The sequence below is a fragment of the Dermacentor variabilis genome, chromosome 2 (genome assembly GCF_050947875.1).
Source record: "Dermacentor variabilis isolate Ectoservices chromosome 2, ASM5094787v1, whole genome shotgun sequence".
Lineage (NCBI taxonomy): Eukaryota > Metazoa > Arthropoda > Arachnida > Ixodida > Ixodidae > Dermacentor > Dermacentor variabilis.
Genome location: NC_134569.1, coordinates 111,593,198 through 111,615,417, shown reverse-complemented (window position 1 = coordinate 111,615,417; position 22,220 = coordinate 111,593,198). Strand labels below are relative to the sequence as shown.

At 48.7% G+C, this 22,220-nt stretch overlaps 1 protein-coding gene across 1 annotated transcript; it reads right to left on the bottom strand.

Moving 5' to 3' along the window:
• Positions 1–608: 608 nt before the first annotated feature.
• LOC142572550 (actin-binding Rho-activating protein-like) lies at positions 609–14,975 on the bottom strand. The gene is made up of 4 exons (XM_075681735.1): positions 14,780–14,975; positions 6,492–6,724; positions 4,510–4,669; positions 609–1,040 (listed from the first exon to the last, which is right to left on the bottom strand). The coding sequence occupies exons 2-4, from the start codon at positions 6,683–6,685 to the stop codon at positions 816–818; spliced, it is 579 nt and encodes a 192-aa protein (XP_075537850.1). The 5' UTR covers positions 6,686–6,724; positions 14,780–14,975; the 3' UTR covers positions 609–815.
• Positions 14,976–22,220: the final 7,245 nt, after the last annotated feature.

Below are 22,220 nucleotides of genomic sequence, written 5' to 3'. Positions count from 1 at the left end.
TGCTCACTATCAAATAAGTCCAGCAGAATAAAATGAGCTTGCCAATGAAAGCAGAAGTGCGATCATCTGAACTGTTGCCAAATCGATTTCTTACGTCTTCTTGTTTCTGCCTTTCATTATATCGAGTATACCTTCGTGAGGCTGACAATCTTCACCCATGTTTACTTTGTTTTTCTGTTTTCTCCTACCAGAGTCTGACAAGAACCGTCGCAGCAATCATTGCTTATTTTCGGTCGTGAAACCAGAGCTGTGCCGCTATGTCAGGCTCAAGATCTGAAACGGCAGACACTGCGCTGTAAATTCCATTGTTTTCTTCTCGGCCACTGAGAAACCTCTGAAAAAAAAGTCTCGTACTCTGTCCTTGCCGTTGTTACGCTGGTTGTCTCGACAACTTTCGCGCAACTGCCAAATGACCTGCGCGACATTTCACCGCTGGAAGCTTTAAAAGCGCGCCTTTAATGCTGAAACATCGTTCCAGCGCACTACTGAACACGGACGTGAAGAGAAGGACAACACAAATACCGGCGTTTGTGTTGTACATCTCTTCTCGTCCGTGTTAGATTGTGCGCTGGAACGATGTTTCATAATGCCAATCACAACCAACTAGCCCAGCTGTCCATACTTAGCCTTTAATGCTTTCCACGTAGAAAAGAAAAATCATCGTAACAGCTTTAGCGTTCTTTTTTTTTTTGCATTTCCGAACGAAACGTGTACACACAGACCATTGACAGCTGAGCTCGCTGGTCAATTATCTCCGGCGTTTGCGGGGTCCGAGCGACCGCTACCGGCAGCGGCCGCTCAGCAGCGCGCTCGGGCTACGAGGTCTTGGCTCCCAGCAGCACGGGCGCGGTCTTGGGCAGCTGCGCCAGCGCCGGGTTGTGGCCCATCTCGCGGTGTATGTCGGCGATGGGGCGCAGCAGCCGGATGACGACGCCGTCGTCCCGCTTCTGGTACAGCATCTCGCCCTCGAAGTCGACGAGGCCGTGCTTCCGCGCGCGCAGCAGGATGCCCACCAGCTTGTTCGAGATGCTCGTGTACAGCTGCGGGGCGAAGGAAACGCCGAGAGGGATCGGCACCGAGATCAGCGTTTACAGCGTGTCAGGCGCACTTTCAGCAAACGGCCCGTATTTACTCGCATGAATGAACCAACCTTTATTTTTATTTTTTTTTCTTCTTCCTCAATGCGTGAGCATTAGGAGTGTCAAAGCAGGAAAGAGTCTGTGTCTATACGGGGTTTTTCAGCAAACACTTTACAAAAGTTTAAAGCTTGCCTATGGCAGAGAGCACAGTTCTAGTTCATGAGCTGGTCTGATCGAAGAGGCGGACATTACTTGCAGAAAGAACTGAAATGCACAATCGACTAATTAATAAAAATCGCTAGTTAACCTTTGAAGTTAACTTATCAAATACCCGCACTAATAAAGCATGTGAATTCACAAATAAATTTCGGCACGCAACTCTATAAATGTCGCAATTGAGAGTTTTTTGTTGAATGAGTGAAGAACCCTGTAACACAAGTGCATATTTATTTTTTCACGTTTCTATGTTTTCATTGTATGTTCGTAGTTGCCATATCTGTATTTGATTTTATCTTGCATTGTATATTATTTTTACTATTTCAAAATACCCTGTGATGTAAAGTCTTTCACAATGTTTTATTGTGAATGTATCACTCTGCCTGCTGTCTGTATGGTCCCCAGGTCCCCTGAAGTTGTCTATGACAACTTTTTTGCCTGGACGACCCCCAACATTGCGTTGGAAGTAAACTGAACTGAACTAATTACCTTATGGTCCCATATTGCAATTTATAAATTCTATCCGTGGAGTTCGCAAGGCGGATCCCACTTGGAACGAATATCTCGAAGCACCAGCTTCGAGATATTACTTCCTTAACTTTGTGGAGAAACGCATTGCAACATCACCGAGCGAGACTATAAACGTTGGCTGAACTTCGCGTCTCAAGCTGATACTGTTGCCACTGAGCCACCTGACTAAAACTAAAGGCAGCGACGTTCTTTTATCTTTCCGCCAGAGCCCTCCAGAGAGGCCAGGCGATGAGGTCTGCGCGTCTCTATTGGTGGAGCAGAGACACGCGGTGGCGTGCACGCCGTCTCTGCAAAAACGAGCATGAACGTCTGCGCGCAGCCGACCTTCCATTTTCTTGATTCTTTTGCTTTTAGTTGCGTTGATACCATGACACTTGCTCGAATAGCCGTACTGTACATCCCGCCGTACTGTACATCCCGCCGTACTGTACATCACGCCGTACTGTACATCCCGCCGTACTGTGCCGCGTGCGAGAATTTGTGCGGTGTCAATATGTTGACAACGAACGCCTTGGGACCAGCAGGGACCAGTCATTGCATCTTTATGTGCTCTCTGTATACGTGATGCGTCGAAAAAAAAAAAAGTCGCTACCAGCGTTGTTGCTGCTATATACCTTTCCGGTGATCCGGTATTGTGTAAACGGTGATACGTTTACAGACAAAGTAATACACCGCAGTAGTATTTGCGCCGTCGTGCTGAGGCTTCTCACCAACATTGTAATTGGATGGCGTTCCGCTCGCTGGTCAGCAAGCAGAGCAGCACGACTACAATCAATTACAAAAGCGACGAGCAAACACAGCTGACAGCGCAGCGCATAAAGAGCTTCCGTGGCAAGCAGCTAAAGCAACCCAAATAATTTGTTTCAAAAACATTATACTTGGAGCAAAAAAGACAAAATTTTGAAATACCAACAGACTAACAGACATTTCATTCAAGTGAAACCAGGGCTGGGCAAAGACACTTTGCAATTGTATCACGATACAAAATACTCGGGCAACGTGTATTTGAGATACAGATGCAAAATACTGCCGCAATTATTGTATCCGATACGATACTTTCCATTTGTATATTAAGGTAACTCGATACATTCGCAATGTTCTTACTATAGATCTATGTAATGTAGCAGCAAACGCGTACACACAAAAATGTTTGCTTGGAAATTTCTTAACTCCGACCAACCTTGTTTTATTTAAACGAAATGTCTGTTAGTATCTCGAAAATTTTAAGGCGATAGCGTTAAGCGCCCGTGTCGCAGGAAATCCTGTCTCGATGTCGGCTGGAGTTGTCCGTGACCGAACATTTCCGTATATATTTAGGTACATGTACATATGCCACGCCTTGCTATATGACATGCTGTATATGCGGCTTATATTGTGACAGCCGTCCTTTCACTAAAGTTCATCCTACCTGGCTTTACATTCTTAACAAAGTCATTCCTCGGAATTTTGAGGATGACAGCCCACAAACAAATGTCATGAAACAAAACACAGACAGCGCACGCCTTTTGTGTTAAATCTTCTCAGTCTTAAATATTAAAAGCGCGAAACAATAACAGAAACGTGTAAATGGTGTGACTTTTCTGGCGCGGCTGTGCACTACCTCCGGGATGGGCCCACGCAGGAGGCCGCGTTTCTACCAGAAAGCTCGCCCTCGTGCATAGCGTTCGCCGCCAGCGTTTCCCGGTAAACATAACGGTTACATAAGCTGCAGTTGCCGGAAAGCGTGAGAAGCAGTGAGGGATCTTTGAATGCTATCGCGTCCCACTCTTAAAGGCGAAGAAGCTTAAGCGTACTCCATATTTTTCTTACTTGCTCAAAGTATAATATTTTCGTTTCGAAACAATTTATTGGGGTTGCTTTGGCTGCTTCAAACGGAAGCTCTTTATACGCTGCGCTGTCAGCGATGTTTGCTTGTCGTTTCTGTAATTGATGGGACTCGCTGCTCTGCTTGCCGACCAGCTAGCGCGTCGCCATCTAACTACAAGCACGTTAGTAAGAAGCCTCTGGTAGATGGCGCAAATACCGCTGTGGACTTTTACCTTGCCCGTAAACGTGCTAGCATTTACGCAACACCGGATCACCGGATAAGCGCACAGTAGCAACAACCCTGGTGACGACATTTTGTTGTGATGCATCGTGTATACAGAGAGCATAAAAAGCTGCAATGATCTTTCCTATTCTACTTACCTCATCCTGACCTCATCGCCTGTCCTCACTGAAGAGCTCTGGCGGAGAGATACAAGAGTGTCGCTGCATTTAGTTTTATTCAGGCGGCTTAGTCGCAACAGTATCAGCTTGAGAAGCGGAGTTCAGCTAACGTTTACAGTTTCGCACGGTGATGTTGCTATAGCCTCCTCCCCCCCCCCCCCCCCCACCAGCATTTTATAGCTTAAGATACACGATACATTCTTTCACGTATTGGAAATACAGATACTCATACACGTCTTGCCAGAGGTATCATGATACAGATACAAGATGCCCAAAGAGTATCTAAGATAATGTATCTTCGATACTGCCCAGCACTGCATACACCTAAATATATATGGTACTTTTCGCTCACAGAAAAACTCCGCCGACGCCTAAACCAGATTTTCTGCGGCATGGGGTCTTAACGCTATCGAATTAAAATAAAAGTGATTAAAACAAAGAATCGCTCGAAATTACCGCTCGCGAGAAGACCTACCTGGAAGAGCTCGCCGAACGTGATAGCCCGCGTTCCGTCTGGCTGCTCGGTACCGAACTCGTGCAGGTTCTCGCACAATATGCGGACCTCGCTGCTAATCAGCTGACCGGCCTGCTGACCACGCTTGTCGGTCTTCGAGCCTTCCTCGGGGTGGCCGTACCTGCAAGCAGACGCACACGAGAGGGGAGACAGAGAACTTCATTGCAGAAGATGACCCAATGGAGGAGCGAGTAAGTAAGTAGGACGAAACCGACATCATACACAACTCGGGAACAAGGCAAATTAAGCGTCGTTAGCCTCTACATTGGTGACTAGCACGGAAACATCGCGTGCCAACGTAATACACAACCTACAGCGGGCGGAGGAAACAATTTTCAGTAACACGAGCGCCAATCTTGCTTCGGCGAATTCACCGCTCGTATTGAGGCACGTGTGTCCAGCTTCCGAGCTGACGACACCAGCGGCGTGCTATGCGCGCTGCTCGGAACGAGTGTGACCATGGGCAGAGCTGGGCTAGATGTGTCGAGCTTTAGCAAGCGTTGGTATAAGAGCGCGCGTCTGTTATTCAATATGCCCTGTCCCTTCCGTGGCCTTCCTATACCGGACGCGTCATCATATAATGTTGCGACAAGAATTACATGGACACTCCAGGCGCATTTCTGCCGTCGCCGTGATGATCTGTATAAAGTCCAAGGGCGATAATATCCTCGCCGCGTGTCGTACGCTGTATGTGCGAGTGAAGGAGTGCGAGGGTGAGTCGACGGTGGGGGCTCAATCTCGCGCACGCAAGGGAGAAAAGTGGGGAGGAAGCGCGCCGTGTTCCGTCGCGCGTAAGGCACCGGGAAGAGGGCAGCGAGGGGCACAATAGTTTGGCGGCTGCTGCGTATGGCCCAGCCGCCAGAGTTTGCCATCGATGTCAACCTGCATGCAGTGCTGGCGCCAGCCTGAGCTTGCGCCAGCAAATTTAATGCCACGTAGTTGTCAGCACGATACCGACCAATGTTTTCCGACACATCGTCGCGTCCTCAAATGCGGCGCCCATAAATGGAGATCCGCGCAATCCTAAGCAGCGAGCATTTATGAGCCTATGTCGAAATCACTTGGCTTTAAACGGCGACGGCACGATATGGGGTAACGAATACAAGTTTCGTAGCTTCCGTTTTCTACTAAATATGTTTTTCACGCTGCTATTTCGGTGTCGACACACACACAAAAGAGCTTCTTCACGGAAAGCAAGGTCAATAGTGGTTTGAAATTTTCAAAACATAAAATTAAATTATGGGGTTTAACGTGCCAAAACTACTTTCTGATTATGAGGCACGCCGCAGTGGGGGACTCGGAAAATTTGGACCACCTGGAGTTCTTGAACGTGCACCTAAATCTAAATACAGTGGTGTTTTCGCCCCCATCGAAATGCGGCTGCCGTGGCCGAGATTCGATCCCGCGACCTCGTGCTTAGCAGCCCAACACCATAGCCCCTAAGCAACCACGTTGGTTTTCAAAACTTTCCTGGAAGAGATTATTATTCAGAGCGGCGAACAGCGAAGAAGAAAAGAAGTTTTAAAAGCCAACTGCAACAAAATTTTCGACCGCATAAATTACCTAGCTTTAGATAACGTAGATTATATATATATATATATATATATATATATATATATATATATCACAATTTTACGTTTGAAGTACGACTAGATGCGTCATGAAAAACTCGCAGAAGAAGAGAGACATCTTCGATATCGAAACTGGAATGACCGCCACCATTACCAGTCGCCGGAAATGACGCAGGACTAAGAACGTTGAGAATCAGCGCGATCCCTCTGTATGGCCTCAGAGATTCAGCGGCTCCAGCGGCACGTGTGAAAAATATCTCAGGCGAAGTGTTGTGCGCCACGCCAGGTATGACCGCCAGGTACGAGCGTCGTCTGCTAAGGTGCTACGTAAAGGTTCGTTTTCGTCACGTGTGGGTGACAGACGGCACTCACCGGGGGTCGTCTTTGGACAGGGCGCTGGAGGTGGATCCATCCCAGCGTTCCGAGAAAGGATTGTCCTTCTGCCGGCGATCGTGGTCGTCGGCCTTCTGCTGGAACATGGCTACCTTGGACGCCAGCTCCGGTCGACCGAACACGCGGACCTCCTTTTTGGCATTCCCTTTGCCTTCATCTTCCTGGTCAGCCATGGCCGCGCCTCTACTGTCTGGCTCTTCTCACGTGACGCTCTGCGATAAACCAGAAACGACGAGATCTCAGAATGCACCGAGTATTCCTTCGTTCGTGGTACAGAGAGACGAGAAAGATGAAAATGAGAACGGGCGGGAGTGGCATTCTCGACACTGTCAAACGCAGCCATCTTCGCGTTTCGAGTCAACCAGAGATGCAGCAATCACCCTGTCAGGTAATAAGAGCTGACAAGAGGCGAATTTGAATATGTGGCCTAACTTGACAGCCATCACGAACACCATTCCTGGTCACCCAAAAATTATGCTCATCGGCTACCCTTGCACGATGATGTAATGAAGAAAGACGGACACGTAACCAGGAATAGCAAACTGTAACCGTTCGACTTAGATATTGGCAAGGCAGTTGTCGCTTCTAAAGCAAGGTTTGGGTACGGGATAGTTGGTATTCCATGCTATCAATCGTCACTTACAGCGCATACACAGACGAAGGACAAAAAGGACGACGAAGACAAGCGCTGACTTCCAACTGCTTTTTATTTTGAAAAACAAGCATATATATACTGAGACACCAAGACAAAAGCGCCCCCTAGAAAGCATCAACCCGACATGAGTATGCATTCAAAATTCATGACCTAAGATGAACGAGAGCGCATGTGCGACCTCAGAAAAACCAGTTCTTTGTCTGTTAATACAATTGATGGCTTACTAACTGAGTCACCATCGGCAATCGCTGCTGCTTCAATGATAAGTCTGGTGCATTAATTAATATGCCTAGCTAAGATAGTTGTTTTTTCAAAAAGCGGCATACAGCCGCATTGTGCACAATGAACACCTAGAGGCGTTTCCCGCCCTTTGCGCACTTTATTGCTGTGTTCTTGTAACCTAACGTTAAGACATCTACCTGTCTGCCCTATATAAGACCGACCGCATTTCAGACGTATCTTATACACAACACCTTTCGAACAAACTGTATACTTTTTCCTATGATTAATACTGCAAATCCTACAGGTAGACGTCTTAAGGTTATATATAGGGTCTTATATAGCGCAGACATCTACCTGTCTGCCCTACATAAGACCGACCGCATTTCAGAGGTGTCTCATACACAACACCTTTCGAACAAACTGAATACTTTTTCCTATGATTAATACTGCAAATCCTACAGGTAGATGTCTTAACGTTAGGTTACAAGAACACAGCAATAAAGTGCGCAAAGGGCGGGAAACGCCTCTAGGTGTTCATTGTGCACAATGCGGCTGTATGCCGCTTTTTGAAAAAACAACTATCTTAGCTAGGCATATTAATTAATGCACCAGACTTATCATTGAAGCAGCGGCGATTGCCGATGGTGACTCAGTTAGTAAGCCATCAATTGTATTAACAGACAAAGAACTGGTTTTTCTGAGGTCGCACATGCGCTCTCGTTCATCTTAGGTCATGAATTTTGAATGCATACTCATGTCGGGTTGATGCTTTGTAGGGGGCGCTTTTGTCTTGGTGTCTGAGTATATATATGCTTGTTTCTCAAGATAAAAAGCAGCTGGAAGTCAGCGCTTGTCTTCGTCGTCCTTTTTGTCCCTCGTCTGTGTATGCGCTGTAAGTGACGACTGATCCTTTCTAAGCCTTGCTCCTAGACCCTCTGCCCGTATCCATAAAATTTCTTTTCGCCGCCCGAGTCCAAGGACTTCGAGCTGCCACCTGAGGCCACCACAACGAAACTGCCGGCCATTCATTAATAAAGTTTCTCTCTCTCTCTCTCTCTCTCTCTCTCTCTCTCTCTCTCTCTCTCTCTCTCTCTCTCTCTCTCTCGCAAGTGACGTCCGCAATGGGTTATCGGCGCGGTGGTCGACTAGTTTACACGCCGATTGCTATTATGGCCGGCGGAAGCCTGAACATATAGACGAGGAGAAAACGCTCTCTTATACGTAAGAGACGTTTCGTGAATTACGGGCCCAGATTTGTCTATGCTGGAGTGGTCACCTGTTCTGCCCAACTATAGGAAGAGTCTTTGGTACCCGCCGTGGTTGCTTAGTGGCTATGGTGTAGGGCTGCTAAGCACGAGGACGCGGGATCGAATCCCGGCCACGGCAGCCGCACTTTGATGGGGGCGAAATGCGGAAGCACCCGTGTACTTAGATCTAGGTGCACGTTAAAAAAAAAATCCAGGTCGTCCAAATTATTCCGTAGTCCCTCACTACGGCGTGCCTCATAATCAGATCGTTGTTGTGGCACGTACAACCCCATAATTCAATTTGAGAAGAGTCTTTGGTGACGACGACGACTGAATGACACAGGCAGGCGAAAGCAGGGTCGGTACCTAATCCTCCGGACTCGGCATGTGCCACTAACATCTAGGCTCTACATCTACGTAATGTAATGCTTCCTGTCGTTTGATTTTATCCCATTCTTGTCGTCCAACCGTTCACGGCCGGCAGATCGTGGTGATGACGTAAGCGAAGTGCCGCTGGGACCATTGACGAAGCGCGAAAAGAAGTTGCACTGTAATGGCATCGTTACATTATCAAAGCCCTGCATTCTTTTACTTGAAGGACAACGTCAAATGGCGTTCTTGACTGCAGAAACAGATATACCTACCTACATGTGAAATTAGTAAGACACTCAGTCAGTCATTAAATCAACCAATTGCAACAGTCATTTATACATCACCCGTATACATACATCCGCCTATTATCATAACAGTAAAAAAATAAATGCCTGCCTTAACAGCTAATAGTGGCCCCACTCAAGCTCTTCCTGCATTGCGTGCATGATTTCAGACGACTCGTAAAGCAAGGAATTCCGCCTGTGCAACGACATCCAACCTCCCCTCACTCATACATCCATCCAACTGGTCGTATGTGTATACACGTGCAACAGCTTGTTTGCCCTCCGCAAGCGCAACGACCACGTGGGGGGTGCAGGCTCTCCGCGAGCTCGAGGCAGCCGCGTCATAAGTTTGGCGCGTCTTGCAGAGACCCTTCTCCCGTGTCAATCCTGACGCTCGCATCGGCAGTAGCTGTATAGGGGTGGTGCAAAAGGGGGGAGGGTGGTGTCCTACTTTTCCTCAGGAAAAACTGTCCTTCGGCACTTATTTTTAGAGTGCCATTTGAAAGAGAGAACTTTAAGACAAAAAAAGTAAAAAAAAATAAAGGAAATTGGAAAGAGCGGAAATACGTAGCTATCGTTGTCGTGTGCCGCATTTCCACACCTTCAAGCATATCGTGTGGGCGCCCAGACGCGTTCTTCCCTTCGTGCTGACGCGTACGCGCGCTTCGAGAGCGGAGACAAATACATGAAAGGAGGTAGACTTAGTACGTTCAATTCTCTCTCTCTCTCTCTCTCTCTCTCTCGTGTGACCCCCGTTTCCTTCATCATCATCATCTTCTTCTTCAGCCTGGTTACACCCACTGTAGGGCAAAGGCCTATCCTATACTTCTACAACTACCCCGGTCATGTACTAATTGTGGCCATGTTGTCCCTGCAAACTTCTTAATCTCATCCGACCATCTAACTTTCTGCCACCCCCTGCTACGCTTCCCTTCCCTTGGAATCCAGTCCGTAACCTTTAATGACCATCGGCTATCTTCCCTCCTCATTACATGTCCTGTCCATGCCCGTCTCCTTAAGCTCCCGATATTCAGCAGTGGTGTGTGAAGTTCTGACCAACGGGGCAGTACGAGACAAGCGCCGACCAAACGTAAATTCGAATAGAAAAAAAACAAACATAACTTGTAGAGTAGCACACAGTTGACGCACTGTCTGGATGGCGGGATCGGAAACCTTGCCGGCCTCGTGGCCTTAACGGAACTGAGTTTTCAGACACCCTGTACGTCGCGCATGGTTTCTGAGAATGCAGTATTGAGACAAGCTTACGCATCGACACGCTTTGCCGAGACAGGTGTCAACATTATTTTACAAGCGCTTGTTTTTTAGAGCAGTCATCGCTGCCAGCACGTTGTCGCGTGGCGCTCTGGAGTGGAGAAAGTTCCCTGAATGTGTTTCCTCAGAAATCGCGAGAAAAGAGGCATAGAGCGGTTGCAAGTACACATACCTTGTTATGTTTTCGAGTCTTGTGGTGCACCACTGCAATTCCTACCAGCCCGTAAAGACCCACAAGAAGAAAAAGAAACACTGGCAAAGAGTTGGTAGAACATAAAATGCCAAGAAGATTTACGGGTTAGTAAAGGTGTAGCTTGATCGTACATTCCACCTACGCTTGCCGTCAATATTATTTAAAGTGGTAACAGGATCCGGGGCGCCGGGAAAGAACACATCAACGCATATTGCAATCACGCTAACGCCTAACAATTGTTTATGTGTTACACAAAGGTAGAGAAACGGGTTAAATTAGCAATTCTCCCATTCTATCGGTCTTCGTTCGAGTGACAGTGCTGAGCCGACTGGTTTTCTCGTCTTGAAATTGAGAACGACCTTTCACAAACATCTTGTTTCGGAGGCACATGAAACGAGAACAGGGGGATGGACAGATACAGTTTGAGGCTCCTAAAGAATAGGTAAATGAAATGCCAAATGAAAAAGCTGTGACGGAAGCTCAGGTGGGGCCACCATTGAAGGGTCACGTCAGTGCAGAGAAAAAGCCGCAGTGAAGTTCCGCCACTTGAATGCGTATATCTGAATGACTGCATCTCGCCTTGAAGGCGCTGGCAAGCCTCCCCAGTCGCATTATTGGCTGCGACACTGCGTTTTCGAGCACGAAATTACAGGATTCGTTCCCAGCTGTCGCAGCAGCCTTGACGATGCCCTGGCAGAATGCGAATAGGCCAGCGCACACGAATTTCGAAGCCCATTAAAATGCACAATGCAACTCAACATCAATGCGGAACAACCATGACATACGCGGGATCCTATTCTATTGGTTATGGGATACACTAACTGGTGATGTCATACAACACCAAAGAACTAAAAGACACGTTTACCACTAGGAACACACGTAAGACAGGAAACAAAAACGACACTCCGGGTGGCATGCACGGGTCGTTTTTGTTTCGTACATGTCATTTAATATATATATATATATATATATAGTCGAGTATAGGCGAGCTGTGCCTCCCACTGCTCCATTGTGTCATTGCAATTTGGCTCATGAGGGCGCTTAGTGCCCTCCCAGGCTACATGTATTAGAGTGGGCATGCCACCGCACCAAGGGCAGTTGGCCCTATAACTATGGCGTTTAGCAATTTTAGATGAAGGAATACCCCAGTCTGGTATTTTGCGCCAATCGGTGGCCTCTTCCCCTCTAAGTTGCGGGTGAGGCGGCGGATATTTTCTGCTGACTCCGCGCTGATGAGCAAGGATGTCTCTGGCATTTAAATTGATGGGATTTTGAGAGGGATATTGCGATGGATATTGGATATTTTTGAGAGGGATATTGCGACTCTTTAAGCAGTGACGGGCACCATTATATTGACAAATAGTTGTGAGGTACACGCATGCCGAGAATAAATATGTGATACATATATTTAAGAAACACCGACGATTACGATATTCCCTAATACGATATCTGAGCGCCGCTCTATACATGTTTTTACTTCGCGTGTCAATATTTTGTATCGTTATTATATATAGGTACACGGTTTATGTTAGGAAAAGAACGCTGCGAGTAGCGTAGCTCGCACGGGCAATCTGTCTCGTGCGGCGCGTTGCAAACGGAGCGAGGTGTGGCACGACTGCCTCGCTAATCGGGAGATCGCGAGAGGCAGCTCGTGGGTGACGCGCGGGCGCGCGATTCACAGCAGCAGCCGCCGCAGGACCACCAGGCAGACAGTGCTGAGTAGGTAAATAAATGGCTGCGTGCTCTTACGTTATATGGACATCACTCAGCAGGTGTTTCCTACACTCTAAGAACAATTTACACCCTTTGGCTTGCCCCTTCTGCCACACAAAAATAATCGTCATCTGCCTTAATGTGTTTCCTTTCTTTATCGCTGCGAGCCCAGAACTTTCCAGTAACGAATGACACGCGCGTTATCAGCATAGAACAGTTTACACCCTTTAGAGTGCCCCTTCTGATAACGCGCGTGCCGTTCGTCACTGGAAAGTTCCGGGCTTGCAGCGATAAAGAAAGGAAACGCATCAAGGCAGATGACGATTATTCTTGTGTGGCAGAAGGGGCAAGCCAAAGGGTGTAAACTGTTCTTAGAGTGTACGCGACATTACTCTTCAACGATATGTAGCGAGTATGCTTGGGCTCGTAGTCGCTTTTTCCGTTTAGGCTTGAGCCATTTCCTTTGTAGATGACTCGCAAATGTTGGTTAGCCGCCATATTTGAACGAAATAGCTGTTCCCCGGAATCTGTTTCTATAGCGTGTAGAAAGCGGGGTAACAGGGTGAGCGCAGAGCAAGCTTACCTGTAACTGCGGTCTGCATCCGAGCGTTACGTAAAACAGGCGCACATAGACACAGCAGAGAACGCGGACACGCACAAAAGCATTTGTTTGACCAGATGTCGCTGCCTAAATGAAGCATTTATCTACATTAGTGATTCACAGAAGCAATGCGCACTGCATGACAATGAGGAATTTAATTATTGTCGGAATCCACGAAAAAAAAAACGATGTTCATGCGTTTCAAATTCATTCGTTTCGTCAGAAAGTGAGGCGTGCTAACGACGCTGTTGTCTTGTTAAACTCAAGTTGTTGGTGTCTTGTTTGGCAATGTTTGTAATTTAGACGTTGGCAATGACGTTGGTGTTTTATTTAACGTCTAAAACCCTATTTGCCTATATTTTGCCTCTAACAGAAATGCAGTTTGAACACCAGCTCAACACAGCGCATTCCCCGTCTTTTGCTGGCCGCACAACCCTACCTGGTTTTTTCCTTGCGACACGTTACTCCAGGGCCCGCATTCACAAGTACCTCTACCGCTAGAATTTTTCGTAAACGAAAATTTCCGCCAATCCTGATGCTGGACATGTCATTAGCAAATCCGGCTAGCCAGTGGCAAATAACAGTTACGAACGACAAGTTTCGAGAATTCTGCCCCAGGATTTTACCGATGTCAGTGCAACGCTATTCTGCTGTGCTCATACGTGTCATAACTAGGTAACGCCGACTGTACGACATCCATAAGCGGGCAGCGCGTCTTCTTACGAAACGGCAGTGCTGGCATGTCGACAGTGATACCAGTGAAACGGAACAGGAACGCCCAGTTCGTGTTGGCTTAATAGCTGCTCAATTACTTCCCCACTGTACACAACTGAGTATGGAGAAGCCATCTCTTAAAAAGTTCGTCTAGAAAACTGTTACACCACAACGAATGATCAATAAATACATAAACGTGAGCCCGGGGAAAATCCCAGCAAATTTCAGCAAGGCCTATAGAGTAAACTGCACATCTGACACCAAGAAAAAGAATTGGTAACTGTTATTGTTCCGCTGCCAGCAGCGGTGTCGCTTGTGACACTATACGTCACTGTCATTGGCGAGCTTCTTTTATTCCACGAGGCTCTATTATTTGCCCGGTCCTACCTCATATTATCGGCTACATAGACGACATTCCAGAACAAGACGATCGGAAGTACGCACGGCAGCACGTGCTTTCCTTGCGTGCCGAACAGAAAGCGGACATCGAAAGCGGCCAACGAAAGCGGACGTCAGCGGAACCAACCATGCCAGCGTGGGCCGATTCGATTTATGCGGGTGTCATTGTGCGATGAGCATTGCTGAACGCGAACTGCCCCCACAGATCTCGTAAAGAACTCCGCACAGAATCGAAGGGACACGATCGCTGACGTGGCAGCGACTGGCAGTCGCTGCCGCAAACATACAAACACATAGTGCGGAAACCGTACATCGTCTGCAAGATTTCGTCTGCGGCATCGCGTTTGTTGCTCAAGCAGCGGCGCAACTGCCGGCCGCCGCACGTCAGACAGCGTCTGGAGCGGTTCCTATTTTGGTTCCCGCCGCAGAGACGGCGTCTCCGCCGAAGCGTTGCCGCTGGTTATTTTTGAAGCGCACACGCACACACGTCAATGGGCAAAAGCATTTATTGCACACGGTTAGGAAGGGAGTGGAGGCACCGCAAACACTGCCTCCACCGCTGGCGATCGAGCAAAAGCAACTCGGGCGTCCTTACGTTGTCGAGGGCTCTCTCTTGCAGCCAAGGCGCGAGACGCACAGCCTGCTTCTCGTCTGTTCTCGGCGGACGTCGCAGTGCCTGCCGGTGTCCTCGAGGCGCTATGCAGGGCAACAACTTTGCCACAAATGCGGCACGGGACTCCGAAGCCCGATCCCCCGCCGTCCTCCTCTCTCACGGGCTGAACCTTCCGCCAGTTGGCGCTATAGCTCCTTCTGCCCTGTGAGCTGCCATATGTGCCGGTTAAGCGTTGCCTGTGCCCTTTCTCTCACACATCTTCCCTTCTTCTTTATTCGGTGACGTCATTAGAAGGGAGCGAAGGAAACAGGAGCGGGGTTGGAGACCTGCCGAAGGGTGCCGCGCTTCGGCGGTGCTGACGTCCGCAGTGATGCATGTGCAAGTGACTTGCATAAAGCGTTATGGTTTTACCAGGAGCGAGAGGACGCCACCGTGCTGTCAACACATAGGTAATTGTGAGTGCGGTTGCAAGACAAGCGTAGAGGGCTACCTTGCAATGAGCGAAGTAATAGTTCTGATGCGCCAGTGCCAAATTAACGAAGGCGCTAACTTGGGCTTTCAACGCAGGGCGTATGCTCTGTTGTCCAATGTTCTTCAGCCAAAACTAAAATACGGTAGGAGGGCGCCTTGCCTTCCTTCCACGTTTTGCCTTCCTGCCGGGCGGGCAAGACGTAGCGTTCGCTAAGTTGCAAAACGCGGTGCATTATGTCGTGTGGCAAACCGTGCCGTCAAAAGAGAGAGAGAATCCGAACAGTTACATGCACGGTACCGCGAAACTAAATGACATAAAACTTCTGCAATGGAGGAAGAACGTGAGCAGTTTCTTGTGCGCGTATACTTGGAAATAAAAATTTGGAGGACGCTTAAGTTTCACCTTTAAGAGTAGAACGCGATAGCATTCAAAGATCCCCGACTGCTTCTCACGCTTTCCGGCAACTGCAGTTTATGTAACTAATGTTTACCGAGAAATGCTGGCGGCGAACGCTATGCGCGAAGGCGAGCGGGCGAGCTTTCTGGTAGAAACCCGGCCTCTTGAGTGAGCCGCGCATGCGCGGAGGCGAGCGCCATCTGGATGGTGTTGCTGCAAGGAACAGAGCGCAGCGCGCCGCTCTATGAATGGTAGAAACTTTGGAAAAGGGGCTTATGTTTGAGTTCCCGCGTAACAGAATTATGTTTTCTGGTATATTCAAATCACAATCCGACGCTATCATGTCTGTAGGTTGTGCTTAGATTGTACTTCACGATTTTTCGGACGCATCTTTGAGAAATTCAATTAGTTCAGTAACGCCTCTGCGCCACGCGGAGGGCTTGCGTGGTTGTGGTTCGGAATGGCGCCCACACCGGATTTTATGCGACGCGTGGGCCTGAACACTATCGCGTTAAAATTGCGCGCATCATGTGTGTTACACTATTTTAGCAGACAATATATATTTCGAACGTTCCAATTAAAATTTTAACATTTGCTTCACGTTGCTTCCGGCATTTGCGTTGGATCTGCCATATTTCTTTTGCCCCGAGATATTCGCAGCAGCGAATGGATGAGCTAGCGCGAACGGACAACAGCGGCGAAATGTAAAGCATATAGTCAGCACGTGTGCACCGCGCGACGGCCGTTACACCAACCGCAAAGTCACACTCGACTCATAGGCGATCAAACTATTAGCCTTTACTCGCGCATCACATCACGCAGCGGAGTCACCACTAAACGAGAATGGGAACGTGGAGAGGCACACTGAGCTGCTAAGGAACTGGAACCAGTGCCGACCACGCGATCGACATATCCACCATCATCAAAATGTGTCGATTAAACGATATATGTTCGGGAAACGTATTTGCGGAATTTCCTATAGGAGAGCATATAGATTAATCTCCATGCCCGGATAGGCAAGATTAAACGCATATCACGTACGATTAAACAATGGCACAATACCGGTCGAGTGCTGTAGAGTCGGCTCCAACCGCACTCCGCGCCTTGACTGGAAATACCACTCGTGAAAACTACATACGGTGACATTAAGTAGCTTACCGCTTGCGATTTCAAACCCTGCACCGAGTGGTGGAACCATCCTTACTGCTGTTACCAGTAGGCAACAGCGCCAGTGGGTAGCATTCGCGCGTAATACAAGCGTACAACTGTCTTCCACGTGTCGTTCAAAGCGCCTGGAGACGCGGTTGAGCACGGAACATGGGAAATCTGGGCGAGACTCGCGATCCCGCGAAATATAATGCGCGGCGCGTCGATAAGCGAGCACGACCGATCGCTCGAGTGGCGCCGGGTTCGAGAATCGACGATCCCGGCACGTGCCCTATTCACGCATCAACGACCCACGCCAGTGCTTTATTCAATGCGGCCACCCGTGACGCGCACGTTGCCCACTCGCACCACTTTCCCTCTCGCCTCGTCCTCCAGCTGCACACTACATACGCTTCTTCCGCGTCTGTCTGGCAGGGCGATAGAAATTCCTTAGAGGAAGGCAGGACTCCTCGCAACGAGGCCGCGACGAATCGCTCCCGACGTGGGGTAGAAATAACTTATTCGTATTTCACTAAACGTATTTCCTGAATAAATGTGTACCGCCCTACAGGATACGTACAGCAACGAACGTTCAGCCTCTCACGGGTTAATTAAAGAGTCCGATCGTGTTAGTTTCTTTACAGGTCATGCCTTGCGGCAGATCTTCCGGATTAAGACGAAAATTCAATGGCGATTTCGCGGTAAACGAGGGAGAAGTGCCGTTAGGCGCGCCTCTTTGAAGTCGCGGATCCTTGATTCCAACTGCGTTCACCACATTGCAACATGTTGTTCAAGAACTCGACACATGTCCAGCCTTTACGACGAGCGAAGTGCAACTGACGGTGGTGCAAATCACTGTAAGCTGCAATATATATATATATATATATATATATATATATATATATATATATATATATAATTGCTTTTTATCGCTTTGGGACGCTTCTAATGCAAACGCATTAAAGAGCCGAAGCTTCGATTGCGATAGCAAATTATGGACACCTATCGAAGTTATTGGCTGTCTAATGTTGTAAACATTCGCTCATTAACAAGCATGGTTTCACGCGCTCACAGGAAAACAGTAACACATCTCCCTCAATGATCGCGGAAACTCGCTGTCAAAACGCTGGAATGACGAAGAGCGACAGCTTCAGCGAGCGAATTCACCTTCGCGCTGCCTCTCACTTCAACGACCACTTTATCGGTGAGGAGAAACGCAGCCGAGAACCAACCCGTGCGCCGCGCCGCTTTCCTCCTCGCACTGGTATGTGCGGATTCCGTTTTCTACCAGCGGCAGCTTGCAAAGGTAGTGGTTTAATTGCGAATTAGTGCGATTCTAACGTGTTCTGTCTGGGGCTTCTGCGATGTCAGATGACTCAAGGTCAACGGGCTACCACTCTGCTGTATTCGGCTGCAAAAATAACTTTGGGAAGCAAGGGTGAAGTGCATCTTCAGCCGCAGCGACTTCGAGGACATCGCCGCTGCGATAGCAGAGAAGCGTCCGCTGTGTATTGCCAGCATAAAGAGAAAGGACTTGATGCCATATGCACGTTCGGAAGGTGTTGTTCCCAGGCAGCGCTTCGCGAACAACTCGAAATTCGGCATCCACGATCAAACTGGGATATGAAAGAAAGGTGCGTATTCGAGTTAGTCAACTATTGAGAAGGGATAAAGTTAACTATTTCTTCGTGCACGCACATTAAACTTATTCTGTTCAAGCGTGTCCTAAGATTATCATGCCTGGCAACCAACGTTCTGGTGGAAGTCGGCCGAGGACGCATTATGAAAACAGTGCGCGCCGACTGAGAAATGGTGTGTTCTTTTTCATTACGTAACCAAAGCCATGCATACCGTGTGCCGACCGGCCCTATAGTTCACATAGGCTCTCGCGTGCTTCTGAATCTCGCCGGCAAGCTGTTGACGCCGCTCATCGCGCACTGTATTACTGCAGAAATAAAGTTGCTGTTGCAAAGAGTAGTTGTTCATTTTTCAGCTCTCTCGAATAGGCGAGGTGCCCTTGTATGCGGACGCACCATTAGAGACCTAGGAGTGCGCATAATCTTTCAACGTGTCGCGTGCGCCTGGTTGATCGTGGCATATTTTGCGGCCACTATCATAAGCTCATCTTATTCATATAAACAGCCTTCTCGATCGAGTTTTTGTACCGTTCTTTATTTTGCAAAGCTTGGTGCCCAGGTTCCAGATAAACAATGCTTAGAAAATCCTACCGCAAAATTTTTAGGAGCGCGAAAGGTAGAAAAATGTGTTCCCTGAGCCTCACAGTTCCCTGAATTGGTATGTATACGCTGGCGCGGCACACCGCATGACACATAGAGACACCTCCGATTGTTGTCGCCTGATCGAGTGATACCTCAATAAAGTTCAAGGCTGGACATACAATAATAACACGTCACATGTTACGTTACGTATTGACAATGTTCAGACTTGACCCGCCTCCTATTCCCATCGTGGGCAGAGCAGCGGGAGCGTTTCTAGGCCCGTCGCCGTTCGATATTGCGGCTATATCGAAGTTAAATGCTTAGTGACGACACGATAAGAAGATTCCCAATCCAAACAGCTTGTTGACACATCTCGGCAAAGGGCGAGAACTTGCCACTTGGCAACAGCACGTTCACCGTGCACTCTCCAGCGCGATCCCACGTACCAGACGGCGCTGTGACCGCAAAATGGTGGCGCCCTCAATAAAGCGGTCTATAAGCGGCGAAACACAGTACACACGGAGTCACCGGTACTCGGCACACTGCGCCCCCATCGCAGATCGCTTTCAAGATAGGGCCTGCGCGGCCGCGCCACACTCAGCAGCAGCCGGTAAAGAACGCCCTTCCCCCCCCCCCCCTCCCCGCTTCCTCATTTCGGTGCCTTGCGCACGACGAAAGACGGCGCGCTTTCTCCCCGCTTTCCTCCCTCACGCGCGCGAGATTGAGCCGCCATCGTTAAAGCCCCTTAAACTTCGTAAAGTAGCGCCACGCTTTGAAGAATGCCGTCTCCTCCTCGCGCGCTCTGGCCGACGCCGCGCCACCATTGGCCTAATAGCATCACGAGGGCCCTCGCGCCGTGCTTCAGCGCCATTTTCGCTCAAGAAGCGTCTACGAAGTGGCGAGGAGCGCATGTTGGAGCCGTTGCTACGCTAGAGAAGCGCAGGCGACGCCACTGTCGAGGAGGGAGTGTGAAAGATAGGAGAAACGAGGAGGACTGAAGCCGGAGCAGGAGAGTGTCGGTACATTACGAAGTTTAAAGGGACCCTGAAACGATTTTGAAGATTTTCTACAAACGTACTGAGTCGTTAAAGTAGGTCCTACTGATCATTAATTGACGCATCTACGTGCTCCGCGTAAAGAATGTAATTTATAATAAGATTTTAAAGATGCACATCGCTGCCGATCGCCGCACACTGCTCGGCGGAATTTTAAGCCGCCCCTACCCATATGACACAAATCATCCATATGACGTCAGTGGGGCGAGCTATCCGATTGGCTGACCAGGGCGCGTGATCGATTTTTCCAACTTTATCGTAAACAAATGATGTTCGTAATAGTTGGAATGTTAGTTAATTTGTTTTTATGAAAAGAAAGTAACATAAAGAGAATGCACAAGAATAATTTTTCAGTACACTTAAGCACTTCCGGCACACAGCGTGTGTCGTCTGCTTGTGTTACACCGTGCTCTGTCTTTGACGAGAGCTCCGCCGTCAGTGTCGGTCTGTCTTTTCGCGAGCGCTATGATTCGACTTTGTTGGATTGTGGACTGCAAACGTAGCGACTGGCAATATGTCAAGCTGCGACATCGTGTCCCTCTGCAAGCCAGTAGACGAGCGGACTTGCTGCAGCGCATCGGACTGCCGCTATCCGATCGGCGCCAGGATTTGCGCGTTTGCGGCCGTCACATTACACTGGAAGATTACTAACGCAATAGCGTTTCGCGAGTCCCGCATTAGGGTAAACGCAAGCGCAAGGGGACAGGCCCTGGCCGTGTCCCCTTGCGTGTCATTTCGCGGAATGAAGAGGGGCGAAAATGTGAATGGCCCGCACAGTGCAGCCACCTGGTGGCATAGAGCTCAACCACACACAGTAGCAGTAACAAAATGTATTCTTCTTTGCTGCTGGTGCAAATTTTTCGCAGGAGTTTAATCGTTAACACGTTGTTTTTGTAAATGTTTAAAATGTTTTGCTCTTGGTTAGAACAATATTACCTCTTTGTTTGGCTGGTAAAGCTCTGCGCCATCGGGTGGCTGGACCGTGGAGACCGATCAGGCAGCTCACGTACGTCTACACTAACGTTCCTTCACCAGATTGAGTTTATGCCTCCACCGTTCCGTCGAAATGTTCAGCTACTGTGTGGTTACCGGAATACCAGGCACGTTCGGCGCTGCGACAGAATGCTCGCAACACGTGCTGCTTCGATAGCCCTCGCTTGGGGTCGACGGCCAAGCGGCTAGCAGGGAGGTTTCGCGCGGGCGGGGGCGGGCTCCAAAACAAACGGAAGTGGACGATGTGACGTCACATCGTGACGCAGAACCAGTGAAGGCGGAGCTTACCCCCGATTGCTGGGCGAACGAGTTGAGGAGGAAAGGCATGGCTAGGGAGGAGGGTAACTTGTAATCGCTTGTAGATCCATTAATACGTAACGCTTCACTTAAATTGTGGTGCGAATGTTCTACTTAAGCTGTACCCTACGCGTCTACAAAATTTGTCCGAACCGTTTCAGGGGCCCTTTAAGGGGTTTTAGGCATCGTCGGTTCACCCTCGCACGCGTCCACTCGCACACACAACATGCGACGCGCGGCGACGATGTTCTCGCCCTTTGACTTTATACGCAACATCACGGTAACTGCAGAAATGCGCCTCACTCTAAAAAAAGTGTACACCCTTTGGGGCTTAGCTTGTCCCACAACGATAATCGTCATCTCTCTTGTCCGCATTTCTTTTCTTAAACAAGCGAGCCCGGTACTTCCCAGTAACGAACAGCTTGCGTATTATCAGCTTGACACAGCATTCTCGACGGGAAAGTAGCGAGCATCTAGTTTTCAAAAGAGGAAACGCAAGCAAGGCAGATGAAGATTATCGTTTGGTGACAAGATAAGCCCCAAAGGGTGTAAACTTTTTTTAGAGTGCTGGAGTGTCCATATACACTCTTAAAACGGTTGCACACTTTGGGGTGTGTATTTGTCCCACAACGATAACCGTCATCTGCCCTGCTTGCGTTTCCTTTCTAGAAAACTCGGCGCTCGCTACTTTCCTGTCGAGAATGCTGCGTCACACTGATAACCCGCATGCCGTTCGTGACTGGGAAGTACCGGGCTCGCAGCGTTAGAGAAAGGAAACGCGGGCAAGACAGATGACTATTGTTGTGGGACAAGATAAGCCCCAAAGGGTGTAAATTTTTCTAAGA